This window comes from Rhinoderma darwinii, chromosome 2 (assembly GCF_050947455.1).
Source record: "Rhinoderma darwinii isolate aRhiDar2 chromosome 2, aRhiDar2.hap1, whole genome shotgun sequence".
Classification (NCBI taxonomy): Eukaryota; Metazoa; Chordata; class Amphibia; order Anura; family Rhinodermatidae; genus Rhinoderma; species Rhinoderma darwinii.
The window spans coordinates 8,060,046-8,079,639 of record NC_134688.1 but is presented as its reverse complement, the minus strand read 5'-3'; the positions used below and the strand labels follow the sequence as shown (position 1 = coordinate 8,079,639).

Genomic DNA, 19,594 nt, shown 5'->3' with positions numbered 1-19,594 from the left:
GGTGATACACTGTTATGAGGACATCTGTGGATGAGACACTGTTATGAGGACATCTGCGGGTGATACACTGTTATGAGGACATCTGTGGGTGATACACTGTTATGAGGACATCTGTGGATGATACACTGTTATGTGGACATCTGTGGGTGATACACTGTTATGGGGACATCTGTGGGTGATACACTGTTATGGGGACATCTGCGGGTGATACACTGTTATGGAGACATCTGTGGATGATACACTGTTATGGGGACATCTGTGGGTGATACACTGTTATGGGGATATCTGTGGGTGATACACTGTTATGGAGACATCTGTGGGTGATACACTGTTATGGGGATATCTGTGGGTGATACACTGTTATGGAGACATCTGTGGGTGATACACTGTTATGAGGACATCTGTGGGTGATACACTGTTATGGGGACATCTGTGGATGATACACTGTTATGGGGACATCTGTGGAGGATACACTGTTATGGGGACATCTGCGGGTGATACACTGTTATGAGGACATCTGCGGGTGATACACTGTTATGGGGACATCTGTGGATGATACACTGTTATGAGGACATCTGTGGGTGATACACTGTTATGAGGACATCTGTGGATGATACACTGTTATGGGGACATCTGTGGGTGATACACTGTTATGGGGACATCTGTGGGTGATACACCGTTATGGAGACATCTGTGGGTGATACACTGTTATGGGGACATCTGTGGAGGATACACTGTTATGGGGACATCTGTGGGTGATACACTGTTATGGAGACATCTGTGGGTGATACACTGTTATGAGGACATCTGTGGAGGATACACTGTTATGAGGACATCTGTGGAGGATACACTGTTATGGGGACATCTGTGGGTGATACACTGTTATGGAGACATCTGTGGGTGATACACTGTTATGAGGACATCTGTGGAGGATACACTGTTATGGGGACATCTGTGGATGATACACTGTTATGAGGACATCTGTGGGTGATACACTGTTATGGGGACATCTGTGGGTGATGCACTGTTATGAGGACATCTGTGGGTGATACACTGTTATGAGGACATCTGTGGGTGATGCACTGTTATGAGGACATCTGTGGGTGATGCACTGTTATGAGGACATCTGTGGGTGATGCACTGTTATGAGGACATCTGTGGGTGATGCACTGTTATGAGGACATCTGTGGGTGATACACTGTTATGGGGACATCTGTGGGTGATACACTGTTATGAGGACATCTGTGGGTGATACACTGTTATGGAGACATCTGTGGATGATACATTGTTATGGGGACATCTGTGGGTGATACGCTGTTATGGGGACATCTGTGGATGATACACTGTTATGGGGACATCTGTGGATGATACACTGTTATGGAGACATCTGTGGGTGATACACTGTTATGAGGACATCTGTGGGTGATACACTGTTATGGGGACATCTGTGGGTGATACACTGTTATGGGGACATCTGTGGAGGATACACTGTTATGGAGACATCTGTGGATGATACACTGTTATGGGGACATCTGTGGGTGATACACTGTTATGGAGACATCTGTGGGTGATACACTGTTATGGGGACATCTGTGGGTGATACACTGTTATGAGGACATCTGTGGGTGATACACTGTTATGAGGACATCTGTGGGTGATACACTGTTATGAGGACATCTGTGGATGATACACTGTTGTGGGGACATCTGTGGGTGATACACTGTTATGAGGACATCTGTGGATGATACACTGTTATGAGGACATCTGTGGATGATACACTGTTGTGGGGACATCTGTGGAGGATACACTGTTATGGGGACATCTGTGGATGATACACTGTTATGGGGACATCTGTGGGTGATACACTGTTATTGGTTCATTCCGCCAGAGCGAGAACAGATGCTGGTTAGCGGCTCTCCACTGTCGCTCATAGAGGGTGTCCCAAATGCGGGACCTCACTCCATAATGTCCTATTACCCTACTAGGTTGTATAGACAGGAGTTGTCTTTATGAGCCGCGTGCCGTATTAACGTATACATGATGTTCGATGAAGACGGCGCAGACATGTTAGTTATGCCGGGTTGTACCGCTGCCACGTTCTGCGCTGTAAAATATTCTCCCAGTTGCTGCATCCTCTCAAAAAATATACTCACCCCTCACTACTGCAGCCAACTCCAGTGCTGGGCGCTGCTATTGCTGTGCCCGGGAGAGATGAGGACTGCAGGAGCGGGGAAGGGGACTACCTGCTTGTCTGAGGTCTGTATTTAGGGGCCCTAATCTTGGGTCTGTATTTATTTAGGGGGTCTGGTCTGGTCTGGTGTCTATATATATTAGTTTAGGTCTGGTCTGGGGTCTACATTTAGGGGGTCTGGTTTAGGGTCTATATTCTTATTTAGGGAGTCTGGGATCTGTATTTATTTGGGGGTTAAATGTATTAAAGGGGGTTGTATTTATTTAGGGGGTCTGTAATCTGTAGTTAGAGGGTCTGGTTTGGGGTATATATATTTTTAGGGGATCTTGTCTGGGGTCTGTATTTATTTAGCGGGGTCTGGTCTGGGGTCTATATTCATTTAGGTCTTTTATGGGGTCTGTATTTACTTGGGGGTTCTGGTCTGGGGTCTATATTTGTTTATGGGGTCTGTATTTATTTAGATGGTCTGGTTTGGGGTCTGTATTTATTAGCGGGGTCTGTAATCTGTATTTAGGGGGTCTGGTTTGGGGTATATATATTTTTAGGGGATCTTGTCTGGGGTCTGTATTTATTTAGCGGGGTCTGGTCTGGGGTCTATATTCATTTAGGTCTTTTATGGGGTCTGTATTTACTTGGGGGTTCTGGTCTGGGGTCTATATTTGTTTATGGGGTCTGTATTTATTTAGATGGTCTGGTTTGGGGTCTGTATTTATTAGCGGGGTCTGTAATCTGTATTTAGGGGGTCTGGTTTGTGGTATATATATCTTTAGGGGATCTTGTCTGGGATCTGTATTTATTTAGGGGTCCGTGGTCTGTATTTAGAAGGTCTGGGGTCTGTATTAGTTTAGGGTGTGTATGTATTTAGGGTTTTTGCATTTGTCTACAGGTCTGTGTTCATTTTCAGGTATGATAAAAGGAGTCTATTGTGGCTATTTGTGATTCACATGTTGTAGGTTGGCGGTTATCCTATATATAAATAGGTGGGGCATTGAGTAAAACATTTTGCGCTGTGTTCACCGCTTTATACCTCATTTTTCAGAATGTCCCCCAACAGTTTGAACGCCATTTTCTGCATTGCAATGACTATGGTGTGCCCCGGTTTTTCGTAATTTATTTTTGGATGATAAATAAGAACAGAATGTCTTATAATTAGAGGGAATGTCTGCTGCAGAACATACATGACAGCAAAGAGTTAACACAACCAGTGGGAGGATTTCCTGTCTCCTTGGTTACGGCGGAACCTTTCATAGCTGCGGGGAAGGGTTTCGGTGGGGCACTTCCTGTGCTCTGCCAGTACTGTCCCCCATGTGGTGAGAAGGTGACTGTGAGTATTGTACAGGGAGGATTGGGGTGTCTGGTGATATTGGGGGTTGCAGGGTGTGATCTCAGTCTTTGTCTCCCCTCCAGATGCTTCCTGTCAGAGCGGGGACCCTGCTAAGATCCACTGCTGCTTTCTGCAGGTAAGAGCCCCTGCCATCATGTCTCTCCTGCTGCGGGACCACAAGTTGCAGCATGCACAGACAGGGGAGATCCCGATTTTATAGGTTTGCTCCATAAAGTGGCGTCCAGGCCAGGCCTACCCATATTCTCTAATAAGTGGAAGATGAAAAGTAATTATCCAAAGGAGACCCAGTCTCGGTTCGCTGGGACTTGTAGTACTGCAAACGTAGAACATTGCAATTTAAGGGGTTATGCTGGAATAGAAAAATATGGCTGCTTATTTCCAAAAACAGCGCCACACCAGTCCAAAGGTTGTGTCTGGAATTGCAGCTCAGCTCCATTGAAGTGAATGGGGCTGAGCTGCAATACCATACCCAACCTGTGGATAGGTGAGGTGCTGTTTTTGAAAGAAAGCAGCCATGCTTTTCTAATACTGAAAAACCTCTTTAACCTTCCGGTGAATGCTATGGAAATTGTGCGCCACTGACTATAGACGGCCGCATTTTGCGGTCCGGGCTCGTTGAAATGAATACACACGGCAATCTTGCACGGCTCGTGATTTGTGGGCGGCTGCTGGTCACACTCCGCGGCCGTCCAAGCCGCAGATCACGGCCCGTGCACACCACTACGGTTGTGTGCAGGAGGCCTAACTCTGTCTCGGAAAGCTCCTGACGTCACAGTCCATATATGGACAGTGACGTCCGGAGCTTTGCGATGCCGGAGTCCCCAGCCAGAGGACTCCAGACACCACCTGCACGGAGGACCAATATCCCCCGCGACTGCAGGAACTTTAACAGCTGGAGTCCCTGGCTGCTATCTCTGCCTGGGAAAGATACGTCACTGGAGCATTCCTGAGGTAGCCCCAGTGATGTAACTGGGGTTACCCCAGGGAAGCTCTGGGGACTCCTGCTGTAAGGCCGGGTTCAAAGGTATGGGTAAACTCTGTGAACCCGCAGGGTTTACAGTAGCAGTAAAGTGGGTGACATTTAGTAAATCTCATGCCAACGCTGCGGAACAAAAAAAAACGCTGCGTAAACGTATCTAACTTGACCTGCGGTGCGGAATTTAATTCCATGTCCCTTTTATACTACGTTTTTTTTGTTGTTTTTTTTCCATTGCGGGTTTTCCCTATTGAATTCAATGGGGATGCAAAACTCGCAACAGAAAGCCAAGTTTTGTGACTTTTGCATCATACTTGCCCGGAACATGTTGCATCCCATGTGACAACTGCAGCCAATCACAGGCTGAAGCGTCACATGGCCTGCAACGTCATCCAGGGAGGCCGGAGCGGACGGCAGAGGAGGGAGGGGCTAAGTGTGAACGGGTTTATTCCGCAGCGGAATTCCCGTTCCAGGTCGAACACGCTGCGTGATTCTTATGCATCGTATCTGTCCTGTGGGAATCTAGCCTAAAGGTCTTGCGGTTACAGGGGATACAGCCGCCACGCAGGAAACTTTACCAATTACTTTCCATATATGGACAGTGACATCATTGGAGGCTCCCGACGTATACGCAGAGCAGAGGACTGTCCCCATGTTGAAAAAGAAAAAAAACAACTTATACCGCGCTGTCTACGATTTTTTTTTTTGCGCCATCCAGCTGCCTGATAGAGCACTATGGAAACATTTAGCTCATACGTCAGGAGCTTTCTCGACGTACACGCTAAACGTAGGGCCAAAACGCGATGTGAACTAGGCCCTAGCAGTTACATGCCCTTGAATACAACCTTTGCTCTGGACAATCCATTTTTATTAAAGGGTCCCCCAATGATAAGAGGTGTCTCGCTACTGGAACCCCCTGTGATGTCAGCTGTTATCTGTGGGGGCGCCACCACAGGAGAAATGAAGAATTACACGGTGCCAACTGAAATACCATATAATCCCTTCTCATAACTTTTTCGTAATATTGAATTATTAATATTTTTTTTATTCTGCAGCAGAATTAAAGGAAACCCTGGGCTCCTGGGCAGTGCTAATGGTGAGTAGACTCCATCTGTAAGGGTCAATTCACACGCTGCAGAATTTTGGTGCAGCAATTTACAGTACAAGACATGTGGATGGGGATTTAAAGACTCCATACACATGTAGGGAAATCGGCGCAGTATTGGGGGAACGATGTGGTTTTTAAAATCCTCATGTCAGTTGTGCTGCGGATTTCAACCTTGGCAATGTAACACATGGCAGGGATTTTTTTTTTCCGGCATAATTCGTGGCAGAAATCTGAAGCTCCGATTTTTCTGCTGCGGATTGGCCAGCGGATCCACACAGAGATTAGCCCCGTGGTAATTCTGCGTGAATATTTTCCTGAGCGTGTGTATGGGGTATAAAATACCCTACATGAATGCATTACCGGGAAAATGTTAATGGATTTAGGGGCAGAATCTGAACCGCGAAGCCTGCAGCCTCCAGAGCTGCACTCGCAATTCTGCAGGCTTCAGAGCTGAAATCGCCCAACATTTTCTGATTGTTCGTTGTCTGCACCGTTCTGGGAAGTGTCATTCTTACCCCAGACAGCAATGACGGACCCATTCACTTCTATTGACCACGGACACCTTCCCATATATTTGCGAGAAGGTGTCCAAGCCATAGAAATGTTCAGAAAATTATGGAACACGTCCGTTCTTTTGCTCTTTACGGGCCGTTCTCCCGTACTTTGTATGAGATCACGGACCAAAAATGCCAGTGGCTGTCCGCAGCCATTAGCGTGATTATGGGCACGGCCCTGTGCATGAGGCCTCGTAGACCGTTGTGGTGCTGTTTCCGGAAGAAAGCAGCCATGTTTTTCTAAATCTGGAAAACCCCTTTACTTGGCCTAGGGGTCCAGCTATAGGGGTAGAAGAGGTTTTAACCACACCAAGACCCTGTAGGCGGGGAAGGCAAAATCTACTCTTCTACCTAAGAGACTAACGGCAATATAAATAGTATATGACGATGGGCCCTAAAGCTCCAAGCCTTGACTCAGGGAAGGGGTTGTCCAGGATTCGAACAACATGGCTGCTTTCTTCCAAAAACAGCGCCGCACCTGTTCATGAGTTGCGTCTGGTGTTGCAGTTTGACCCCTTTGACGTGAATGAGGCTGAGCTGCAATACCACATACAACCTGGAGAAAGGTGTGGCACTGTTTTTGGAAGAAAGCAATGATAGGCTATCAATATCATATCAGTGGGGGTCTAACGCCCGGCACCCTCACGCCAATCAACTAACATTGGTTGTGGCTGTGCCTGGTATTGCAGCCCAGTCATGTGAATGAGCTGCAGTACCAGGCACAACCACTACCATATGTGCGGCACTGTGCCTGGTAAACAATGAAGGGTATGCGGCGATCGCTGGAGTCCCTACAGTCAGATGATTGTTAGCGTATGGTCACACACTTAGTAAAAAAAAGTCTGAAAATACGGAGCTGTTTTCAAGGTAAAACCGCTCCTGATTTTCAGCCGTTCTATTAGCAACTCGCGTTTTTTACGCCCGTTTTTGGAGCTTTTTTCTATAGAGTGAATGAAAAACTGCTCAAGAAGTGACCTGCACTTCTTTTTTGCAGGCTTTTTTGTAACGCGGCAGTTTTTCAAAACGCCGTCTTTCCTATTGAAATCAATGGGCAGATGTTTGGAGGCGTTCTGATTACGATTTTTTTCGGCCGTTTGGAATTTTGAGGCAGATTTTGCTCATTGCCATTGAGCCCCGATGTGCAAAAACGCAGCAAAATACGCTTTCTCTGCCTCCCATTGATAAAGGTTTTATGTTTTAGAAAAAATGTACTTGTTTTTGCATCACCGCATTCCAAGAGCCGTAACTTCTTCATTTTTCCGTCAATGCGGCCGTATGTGGGCTTGATTTTTGCGGGCCAAGGTGCTGTTTTCATTAGTACTATGGGGTACACGGGACTTATTGATTAACTTTTTTTATTTATTTTTTTATGGGGGGAATGGGAGAAAAAAAAGAAATTTGCCTTTATTTTTTTGGACGCTGTTCATCCGGCGGTTTAATTAATGTGTTAATTTTATTGTTCGAGTCGTTACGATCGCGGCGATACCTTATATGTGTCTTTTTTTATTTTCTTTTTGCTGTAACTTTAACTATTTAACTTTTTTTTTTGTCCCACCAGGGGACTTTACCATGTGATCTTCTGATCGCAGATATAATGCTTTGGTATACTTAGTATAGTGTAAAACTGACAGGCAATCTATTAAGCCCCCGGCTGCCATGGAAACCCGACAAGGCCCTGTGATTTCTTTCCGGGGGCGCCGATGGGATGGCAGAAGGAGCTCCCTCCCTCTGTCAGACACATTAGATGCCGCTGTCGCTATTGTCAGCGTCATCTAACAGGTTAAACTGACGGAATCTGAGCGCGCTTCAATTCCGGCAGTTGGGGCAGGAGCCAGGCTGTGTATAACAGCTATGCTCCTGCCGCTGATCGCGTGGGTACACTGGCAGTACCCGCGCCATCAGAGGACGGATAAATACGTCCTTTGTCGTTAAGGACCAGAAGAGCAAGAGAATTAGCATACAGTAGTATGTGTTTACATTACACAATGAGGTATCGTATACAATGGGGTCCAGATAAGGTGATTTATCGTATACAATGGGGTCCAGATAAGGTGATTTATCGTATACAATGAGGTCCAGATAAGGTGATTTATCATATACAATGGGGTCCAGATAAGGGGATTTATCGTATACAATGGGGTCCAGATAAGGTGATTTATCGTATACAATGAGGTCCAGATAAGGTGATTTATCATATACAATGGGGTCCAGATAAGGGGATTTATCGTATACAATGGGGTCCAGATAAGGTGATTTATCGTATACAATGGGGTCCAGATAAGGGGATTTATCGTATACAATGAGGTCCAGATAAGGTGATTTATCATATACAATGAGGTCCAGATAAGGGGATTTATCATATACAATGGGGTTCAGATAAGGTGATTTATCATATACAATGGGGTCCAGATAAGGCGATTTATCATATACAATGGGGTCCAGATAAGGCGATTTATCATATACAATGGGGTCCAGATAAGGTGATTTATCGTATACAATGAGGTCCAGATAAGGGGATTTATCGTATACAATGAGGTCCAGATAAGGGGATTTATCATATACAATGGGGTCCAGATAAGGTGATTTATCGTATACAATGGGCTCCAGATAAGGTGATTTATCATATACAATGGGCTCCAGATAAGGTGATTTATCATATACAATGGGGTCCAGATAAGGTGATTTATCGTATACAATGAGGTCCAGATAAGGTGATTTATCATATACAATGAGGTCCAGATAAGGTGATTTATCATATACAATGGGGTTCAGATAAGGCGATTTATCATATACAATGAGGTCCAGATAAGGTGATTTATCGTATACAATGGGGTCCAGATAAGGTGATTTATGATATACAATGAGGTCCAGATAAGGTGATTTATCATATACAATGGGCTCCAGATAAGGTGATTTATCATATACAATGGGGTCCAGATAAGGTGATTTATCATATACAATGGGGTTCAGGTAAGGTGATTTATCATATACAATGGGGTTCAGGTAAGGTGATTTATCATATACAATGGGGTTCAGGTAAGGTGATTTATCGTATACAATGGGGTCCAGATAAGGTGATTTATCGTATACAATGGGGTTCAGATAAGGTGATTTATCGTATACAATGGGGTCCAGATAAGGTGATTTATCGTATACAATGGGGCCCAGATAAGGCGATTTATCGTATACAATGGGGTCCAGATAAGGCGATTTATCATATACAATGGGGTCCAGATAAGGCGATTTATCATATACAATGGGCTCCAGATAAGGTGATTTATCATATACAATGGGCTCCAGATAAGGTGATTTATCATATACAATGGGCTCCAGATAAGGTGATTTATCATATACAATGGGCTCCAGATAAGGTGATTTATCATATACAATGGGGTCCAGATAAGGTGATTTATCATATACAATGGGGTCCAGATAAGGTGATTTATCATATACAATGGGGTTCAGATAAGGTGATTTATCATATACAATGGGGTCCAGATAAGGTGATTTATCGTATACAATGGGCTCCAGATAAGGTGATTTATCATATACAATGGGGTTCAGATAAGGGGATTTATCATATACAATGGGCTCCAGATAAGGTGATTTATCATATACAATGGGCTCCAGATAAGGTGATTTATCATATACAATGGGGTCCAGATAAGGTGATTTATCGTATACAATGGGCTCCAGATAAGGTGATTTATCGTATACAATGGGGTTCAGATAAGGGGATTTATCGTATACAATGGGCTCCAGATAAGGTGATTTATCATATACAATGGGCTCCAGATAAGGTGATTTATCATATACAATGGGCTCCAGATAAGGTGATTTATCATATACAATGGGGTCCAGATAAGGTGATTTATCATATACAATGGGGTCCAGATAAGGTGATTTATCATATACAATGGGGTCCAGATAAGGTGATTTATCATATACAATGGGGTTCAGATAAGGTGATTTATCATATACAATGGGGTCCAGATAAGGTGATTTATCATATACAATGGGGTTCAGATAAGGGGATTTATCATATACAATGGGCTCCAGATAAGGTGATTTATCATATACAATGGGCTCCAGATAAGGTGATTTATCATATACAATGTGCTCCAGATAAGGGGATTTATCGTATACAATGGGCTCCAGATAAGGGGATTTATCATATACAATGGGGTCCAGATAAGGGGATTTATCATATACAATGGGGTCCAGATAAGGTGATTTATCATATACAATGGGGCATGTTTACAAAATGTGATAAAGATAAGGTTATGGAACAGATGGAATCCTTGTCTGTTAACGGACACCGCAGAATCAATAAATGGTTAACTGCTATTAACCCAAAAGTTCCCATTCTCCATATTACTACATTAGCAAAAAGTTCAATTGCTTAATTTTTACCTGCGGAACTACATGCGTTTACACGCGGTTTTGATGCAGGTTTTTTTGCACCAAATTCTGCAACGTGTGCATGTCGCCTAACCTTTTCCTGTTTTTGACAAGCCCTGAGTAAACCACTGATCACTGTTTTACCCTTCAGGGGTCCACATAGAAGACAGGAGATCCTACAAGTCACAACCTACTCATGGCATCGGCCGCTACAGGTTCCTGTTACCCCCAGAAGCGGTGAGGACCTTATATATGGGAGATAAGTATGTATAGATAAGAACAGTCAGTCATCTCCATCCCATGTGAAGAGCGGAGGTCTTCATAATGCAGGGACCCCAGTGGTTCCCCATAACAAGAGACGCTCCATACACTAATTCCTTTAATCTGGCATCCAGTAATCCAGCACAGAACGGCATATTCCACAATCAGTGTTTATCTACATCCATATAGGCTGCTGTATAGACATTGTGCAGATATATATGTACCTAAACCTCCACATAAGTGTTACTGTATGTCCATGTATAATGCCTCACCCCATTCCCCAGCATCCTCTGCTCTCAGGGTCTTCCGTCCGGTGACCTCGGGACTAAATAACCTTTTATTATCACTGCTCATTTAACATAGATTTTTTATTAGGATCAAAAGAAAAAAAGCAAGTTACTGAAAAAGGAGATCAAACCAGGCACAGAGTATGAATATGGGGTGTTAAACTTCGAAGTGTCAGGACACAATATGCTCTACGTAGAACACTTTGCTCAATATGTGCATAATTTCTTCAACCAGATGTCCATTAAAGTGGAGGAGAGGTGAGATCTGTTATATTCTACATAAACATCAGAGTCATTGTGTACACACATTACTGATCCTGAGTTACATCCTGTATTATACTCCAGAGCTGCACTCACTATTCTGCTGGTGCACTCACGGTGTATATACATTACATTACTTATCCTGTACTGATCCTGAGTTACATCCTGTATTATACTCCAGAGCTGCACTCACTATTCTGCTGGTGGAGTCACTGTGTGCATACATTACATTACTTATCCTGTACTGATCCTGAGTTACATCCTGTATTATACTCCAGAGCTGCACTCACTATTCTGCTGGTGGAGTCACTGTGTACATACATTACATTACTTATCCTGTACTGATCCTGAGTTACATCCTGTATTATACTCCAGAGCTGCACTCACTATTCTGCTGGTGCAGTCACTGTGTACATATATTATATTACTTATCCTGTACTGATCCTGAGTTATATCCTGTATTATACTCCAGAGCTGCACTCACTATTCTGCTGGTGGAGGCACTGTGTACATACATTACATTACTTATCCTATACTGATCCTGAGTTATATCCTGTATTATACTCCAGAGCTGCACTCACTATTCTGCTGGTAGAGTCACTGTGTACATACATTACATTACTTATCCTGTACTGATCCGGAGTTACATCCTGTATTATACTCCAGAGCTGCACTCACTATTCTACTGGTGGAGTCACTGTATACATACATTACTTATCCTGTACTCATTCTATGTTGAACCCTGTATTATACTCTGTATTGGAAACCGTCAGCAAGCTTGTGGCCAGATACACGCCTAACAGCTTAAAGAGGCTCTGTCACCACATTATAAGTGTCCTGTCTCCTACATAATCTGATCGGCACTGTAATGTAGATAACAGCAGTGGTTTTTATTTTGAAAAACGATCATTTTTGAGCAAGTTATGAGCTAGTTTAGATTTATGCCAATGAGTTTCTCAATGGACAACTGGGCGTGTTTTTACTTTTGACCAAGTGGGCGTTGTACAGAGGAGTGTATGAGGCTGACCAATCAGTGACTAATCAGTGACCAATCAGTGTCATACACTTCTCATTGTTCCAGCCCGGCTTCTTTCACTGCACAATCACACTGTGCTGTGGATCATGCTGGGCTGGAACAATGAGAAATGCAGGACGCTGATTGGTCACTGATTAGTCACTGATTGGTCAGCCTCATACACTCCTCTGTACAACGCCCACTTGGTCAAAAGTAAAAACACGCCCAGTTGTCCATTGAGAAACTCATTGGCATAAATCTAAACTAGCTCATAACTTGCTCAAAAATGATCGTTTTTCAAAATAAAAACCACTGCTGTTATCTACATTACAGTGCCGATCAGATTATGTAGGAGACAGGACACTTCTAATCTGGTGACAGAGACTCTTTAACTAAGCTCTAATAATCTAGGGGGAAGTTAGTTAGGGAGCAAGCTCTATGATCTGAACAAGCATAAAAGCTGGAAGATTTCAGCTCTGAAGTCTGCAGAATTTGGAATGCAGCTCTGTGGTTCGCTAATGTTAGTGCAGATTTCACATTTTAGCCTTTCGTTGTCTGTAATTACCGCGTCGTTATTTTTGCAGCTACGCTAAACCGACCAGGACCAAAGAAGCGCTGCTCATGCCGGATGTTGGAAACAAGATGTTTGTTGACTTTGTGCTCACCGTCCATGAGAGGGTTGTCCAGGTCAGTGTAAAATGGCACAGAGAGTGGGAGTAGTAGTAGGAGTTGTGGCGCTATGTAGTTTTTTTGAGCCTATTCTGATGTCCCTATCCACCTCCAGATGCCGTCACAGCTTCACAGCATGGGGGCGCCAGCATTGGCATGAGGTTGGTGGCACTGGGGCCTGATTAGCTGTGATGCCAACCTCTGTGCCTACTCACCATCAGCAGCAATGTCTTACATGTATATTCCCGTTTCTTTCTTCTAACTTCCAAAAGTTTTGATAATCTGGCGTCTCAGTGGTCCTGAAGTTTCTGGAATATGACCCTATATTAGTTATCGTATCCTGTATGTGGGACATATAGAACCCACAAGCCCATAAGCTGCATTCTTCTTCCGTTTTATTGGGTGACCGCCGTTACGAATACGGTTATTTCATCTCCTGCTTGGTTTTTAGGTCAGCGGCTTGAGCGCCACTTTGGCTCCGATTATCATTGAAATATTTACCATGAACCAGCCTGAAGGGGTCAACCTACTGGTCAAAGAGGTAAGAAATAAACGATTTCCAAAATCAGCGATTTGGTGAGTTTTTTTTTTTTTTTTTTTTTTTTTTCTGACTACCAAAATAGTTTTTGCTTATTTTTATTGGAGGTAAATTTATTTTTATTTTTTTGCCGTTATATTTATATCTTTATTTTTTTACAAATTTTTTACTTGGACCCTGTTCAGACAGAATTATTTTTTTTTTTCGCAGATTTTGACCTGCCTGCACTTTTTTGCTGCATTTTTCGCCTCCGGGCCATTGAGGACCGCGAGTGGAAAAACTCCTTTCCTGCCTCCCATTGATTTTCAATGGGAGGTCAGAGGCGGAACCACGGCATGTCCTTTGGGTTGGCGCAGGCAGTGTTTTTTTTTTCTGTAATAATATTTCCTTTTTAAAGAGGTTCTAAAAAAAAAAATCTCTGGTCGACATTTGCAAATATTTTTTTATTTTACAATTTTCGTCTTTAATTGGGGCACTCGTAGGAGTCCATAGTTACAGGGTAAAAAGCGGTGGTGACCGTCATTGGCAGAGAATCTGGGTCTGCCATGCCAGGGGGCACCTGTGATCATGGCTCCAATATAGGAGCGGATTTCACAGGGGGCGGATATGCTGCGTAATAGCACGCAGCGTATCCGCCCTGTGCGCCGCAAGGAATTCTGGGCGAAAAACAGCACCAAACTGGAATGTGAAACGCCCGGAATGTCCGCAGCGAAAAACTGCAGCACTTCGCCTCCGTCTAGCAGACCGACCTCCTGGGATGAGCCTGTGATTGGCTGCGGCGGTCACATGGGATGAAACGTCATCCCAGGAGGCTGCGCTGGAAGGAGGAACAGACTTCTGGGTAAGTATGAGATTTTTTTTTCCTGCGTTGCGTTCTAATAACACAGTATAACGGCCATGTTGCCCCTTAGCAGGGCATATAGCGCAAGTCTGAACAGAGACTTATCACCCCTGATCTGTAATACTCATCCCTGCGTATTCTCCCTGCAGCACACGGAGGCGGATTACCTGGACAGGTTTAAGTCTCGGCCGGACCTGGACAACCTGAGAGCTTCAATGAACTGACGGATCGGCCGTTCTTAGATCATCTGCTCCACCATGGACGCCATGTTTGTCATGAGGCAGGAAATGGAGGGAAGACGTGACCTCCGAGTACGAGCGCCGGATTAACAAAAAGGAAAAAAAAAATTATATTTAAAATAAAACCTGTTTTTTGAAATTTCTTCGGATGTGGGTCTACGACTGTTCAGAACGGGAACGGGGAAGCTTTATAGAAGGGCTCGTATACACGGAAGCAATGCTACTGATCCCTCTGTAATACAGCACCGATCCTTGTATAAATCCCGCTCTATACCTATGAGTGCTGAAAGGTCTTGTGTGCATGAGGCTTAAAGGGTTAATGTCGTTTCACGTGACACTTCAGAATAAGCATTCACGTGTGTGTACATGAGGAATAACACGATTTCTGACCATTCTGCCACGTGTAGCCTGCATTTGTCATTAGTTTTCCCCTCTGCAGGCTCTATAATGTCCGTTTTCCCTGCGCACCGCTCCAAAGTGGGAGGAGACTAACTGCTATGATGTCTCCTACATACAGCACCGCGAGAAAAGAGGCGATCCTGCTCCCCCCCCTATCTCTCTCTGACACATACAAAGAAGCAGCAGCGTGGAGATTATACAGCAGTAATGAGCAGTGTAGCTGTGAATCCAGGTCTGGGGTGAGATAGTAAGGCAACTTATGCGGCTGCTTCTAGTAAGTATTCTATCTCCCCCCAGAGCTGTATTTACAGCTACGCTGCTCATTACTGCTGAATAATCCCTTCTGTTCTGCTTCTAGATTGCAGCATGGTCAATGTGGTAAAGTAACCTCCTTGATTTATGCTGCAAATTTGGGGTAGACACACTCGCTCTGGTGTCCTCACACAATCCCCCCTCCCTTATTCTGGCTAGTGCCAGGAGGAGGGGGTTGAATCTTCAAACCTCCTACACTGTGTGCCGCCATTTTCTGAGCGACTGCACAGTGTAGGAGGATTAGATACAGGGCTCAGCAGACAGTATCACGTACACAAACATACATTACCTGCTACTGCTGCCGCCTCTGCTTGTCTACGCTCCTCTTCCTTGCGCCTTCGCTTCGTTGAACATATGGCCGGAAGTCGTCATCTTACTGTCCGGCAGCGGCTTCCGGTCCATATGAAAATGACGCCGGATTTCGCTCTACGAACTAGTTTCGTTTTGGTCTGTGTGGGAGCAGCTCATGCGCCGTTTCCACACAGACGGCGTACGCTGCAGAGAATGGAACGGCTCCCGTTCGCATTCGCTATGGGGATGTGTGTGCCGTATTCCATCTCTGTATGTGTCGTTAATCGACACATACAGAGATGAAAAAAAAATGGCAGCCCCATAGGGAAGTAAGAACACAGTAAAAATTAGAACATGAGAACACAAATAAAATGTAGGTTTTATATCGTATTAAAAGCAATATAATAAAAAAAAAAATCATGACACCTTCCCTTCAAGGCCATCGCGGGGTGCCGATGGTTGTCATGGCAGCGCGGGGGCCTAAGGAAGGGCTTAGCAGAAGCCTGTAAAAATGATAATATACTGCAATACATTAGTGTATTGTTAAAGGCCCATAGGGGGACTAATGAAATGTGTAAAAAAAAAAAAAAACATTTCCCCCCCCAAGCACAATGTAAAAAACAATTGCTATCGCTGTGTCCGTAAAAGTCCGAACTATTACAATATACTCGCACAGTGAACGCTGTAAAAATAAAAAAATTGAAACCGCCAGAATTGTTGTTGTTTTGGTCACCTTAGCGCTGTAATGAAAAGTGATCGAAAAAATCTTATGTACCAAAAAAAACTACAGGTCGTCCCGCAAAAATAAGCCCTCACCGCTCAATCGACAAAAAAATAAAAGTTCTGGTTCTCAGAATGTGGTGAAACTAAACGGGAGTCCGGAGGCGGCCGTGCGTGCGGTGCTCAGCTGTTTCTGTACTTCAGAACATTAATGCTAATAATCATTTACAGGCCCGGCCCCAGGTTTATGCGGGCCCCTGGGCGACAGACTTAGTAGGCCCCTTTGCCGGGGAACTCCCGGTGGCAGTAAAATGACAGAAAACTTCACTTTGTGCCCCCATAAAGAAGTTAGGCCCCCAGTTTGTACCCCTATAAACTTGGTGCCCACTGTAGCTAGTGCCACACAGCCAACCTCCCTGTAGGTAGCACTTTTGGGGCTCCCTCTAGGAGTGGAATCCTCAACCTGAGGATTCCATTTCAGGAGGAGCCCCTGATGTCACTGTCCAAATATGGACAGTGATGTCGGAGCTTCCCCAGAGACTCTTTCTCTCCTGGCATCACTGTCCATATATGGACAGTGATATCAGGGGCAACCCCAGAGCCAAAGTCCAGTGTTTAATAGTATTGGAGTCCTAGGGACGCAGAAACAATTGAATGTGGCGTCGCTACTGCTGTAACAACCATAGCTGCTGCTAGCGGGGCTACTCGGCCGGGGGGAGCGCGCATGCCGTGACGGGTGGCACGGACCCTCTCATGCCACGGGCCCCATAGCAGCCGCTATGGCTGCTACAGCGGTACTTATGCCGCCTCCTAGACGGGCTCCCTCTAGAAGCAGAATCCTGGAGGCAAAACTGGCCGGGGATTCCAGTCCTGGAGGAGCCATGATGGCAGCGTCAGCACCCGGCAGCTGAGTAAGCACCTCAAACGGGTACGGATGCCGGCCCTGACCGTTTATGTTCTGCCTGTGTCAGTCTTAAGGCCTCATTCACACGACAGGGCTTCCCGTCCGGGTGCCGGCCGTTCATAAATCGGCCGGCACCCGGCTGCATTAGGAATAATAGACCCCTAATGGGGCTGTTCACACGACCGATTTTTTGACGGCCGGGAAAACCGGCCGTCAAAAAATAGGACATGCTCTATTTTCGGCCGGGTAATACACGTGGCTTGCGCTCTATCTCCTCCTCCTCACAGCAGAGTGCATGTGAGGAGGAGGAGTTGATGCCATTCTGACAAATGGCATCGCTGCACACGGTGTGGCAGGGCCGGGGTGTACAGCAGGTGGAGGGAGCGCTGCGCTGGCTCCCTTCCCCTGCTTGTTAAAAGCGCCCTTGCCCGGCGACACCTTCCATGGCGCCGCTAGCAGATGCTGCGGGTGATACTACTGTAGCGACGCCACTATAGCAGAGCGGGGACGTATCTCCCCGCTCTGCTATGTGCTAGCCGCACTTTAGCTCCTTGAAGGAGCGGAATCCCCGTGTGTTCGGGGATTCCACTCCTGGACAGAGCGCTTGATGTCTCTGTCCATATCTGGGCAGTGACATCAGGGGAAACTCCTGAAGCGGAATCCCCGAACACATGGGGATTCCCCTTCTGGAGTTGCCGCTGATGTCACTGTCCAGATCTGCCCGGCCCGGAACGGATGCAAAACTTTATGCAAACCGGCCGGGCAAAATGGCCGATTTTACAGGCCGACACTCGAGCTCGGGTGGGACCCGGTCGTGTGAATCCCGCCTAACTGTTGTTCTCGGATTGCATTCATGAGCCAGAGATCCCAGCATGTACCGCAGGTAACACCTCCCCCCAGAGATGCGCTGTGGCACAGTCCTAGCGGAGTATCAGACACAGACTTGGGCAAATATGAAGATAAAAAATTATAATTTCTCAGATATAACGAACAAAATAAAATAAAGACGTCCAAAAAAATCTCAGTGGTTGGATCTTAGGACTCCCTCAACGAGCCGTGGAGCCGACGGTCACAGTCACATGGTGACAACATGGATTCCCACATGACACATATATATATAGTACAGGCGTAAAAGGCGGAGTCAAGTGCGGGGTAGGCAGATCCCCTGAAGACTAGGAAGCACTTCCAGGCATGTGGCCCCTCTTCTTCCTCAGCTCCTCCGTCCTCCTCTTCTGATAGTTCTGCATACAGTTCTTGAAGTCCTGCACTTGGTCCTGGCATCGCCTCCAGTCTTGGTGCTCCGCCATACACTCCTGTACCGCGTAGTGAAACGCCGTACATCCGGTCCGTGAGATCATCTGATCCACTGGATCCTCCTCATCCTCCTGCGTGCGACTGCGGTCGTGGGGTTGAGGGCTCGGGGCAGACATGTTTTCTGTGAAGGACAGAGGCATCAATGAATGACAGCTTTTCTAGGCTCCTGAACGGCAAATCCGGCTATTTATACAATTATTTGCCGGGGGGGGGGGCGTAACATTCTCAAAACGAGACCTGATAATTTGTTACAATGTATCAGTGCAGGTAGAATGTATCAGTCCAGAGTCCAGGGGAGGATTGTCTAGACTGGATACAATTGTAACAAACGCTCAGCTGTGAGAAGTATTAGATCTGTACAGGATTATAAAGAAATAAAATTGAGCCGATATGTTAATAATCATGAAAAGTTAGACTGGATAAAACTCGATCGATGGAAACTGCGCCAATTTCCTCACAATGGCGTACGCTGTATACATTTTGCACAAGTCGCTCTTCTTTTATGACACTTTCCTTACGCCACCTCATGGTTGGCATACTTCCCACCAATATTTGGCGCAAAAAAATACTGCACGCCGTTAATAAATGTAGCATAATAAACAACCGTCTTAGCCACTACCCGTTTCCTACAAACGGTCGAGAAAAACAACAACACTTTGGCGCAATTTGTGCAGTAGTTCTGGCGCATACATTGTCTCCCCTGATGCTTTCATTCACTGACAGCAAGTATAGATCTTTAAAATAGGAAGTTGCAGCTGTTCAATGTACAATTAGTATACACTGGTGATGACATCAGAGCTGTACTTCATAACATCACAGATGGGTGGTCAAATACTGGCAGTCTTTAGTGTGCTGGGACTTGTAGTTTACTAGACCTGTTATCTGTAAGGGACACCACACCGGGGTCTCACCATTCACTTGTGTCACTGTGTCCTCTCTCTCCAATCCTCCTCGTGTTTTAGTTCCTC

General features: G+C 45.3%; 2 protein-coding genes across 2 annotated transcripts in view; one reads left to right on the top strand and one right to left on the bottom strand.

The window, feature by feature from the left end:
* The first annotated feature begins 3,422 nt into the window (after window positions 1–3,422).
* Window positions 3,423–14,828, top strand: MRPL48 (mitochondrial ribosomal protein L48). The gene is made up of 8 exons (XM_075851319.1): window positions 3,423–3,515; window positions 3,599–3,651; window positions 5,568–5,608; window positions 10,727–10,812; window positions 11,212–11,381; window positions 12,984–13,086; window positions 13,520–13,609; window positions 14,597–14,828. Exons 2-8 carry the CDS (start codon window positions 3,599–3,601, stop codon window positions 14,669–14,671), a joined length of 618 nt encoding a protein of 205 aa, XP_075707434.1. The 5' UTR covers window positions 3,423–3,515; the 3' UTR covers window positions 14,672–14,828.
* A 3,438-nt stretch (window positions 14,829–18,266) lies between these two features.
* COA4 (cytochrome c oxidase assembly factor 4 homolog) overlaps window positions 18,267–19,594 on the bottom strand; it is a 32,156-nt gene continuing 30,828 nt past the window's right edge. Inside the window, exon 2 of the mRNA XM_075851317.1 lies at window positions 18,267–18,747. Within this exon, the coding sequence (XP_075707432.1) occupies window positions 18,485–18,747 (263 nt within the window). The 3' untranslated portion in view covers window positions 18,267–18,484. The remainder of the gene's footprint in view (window positions 18,748–19,594) is intronic.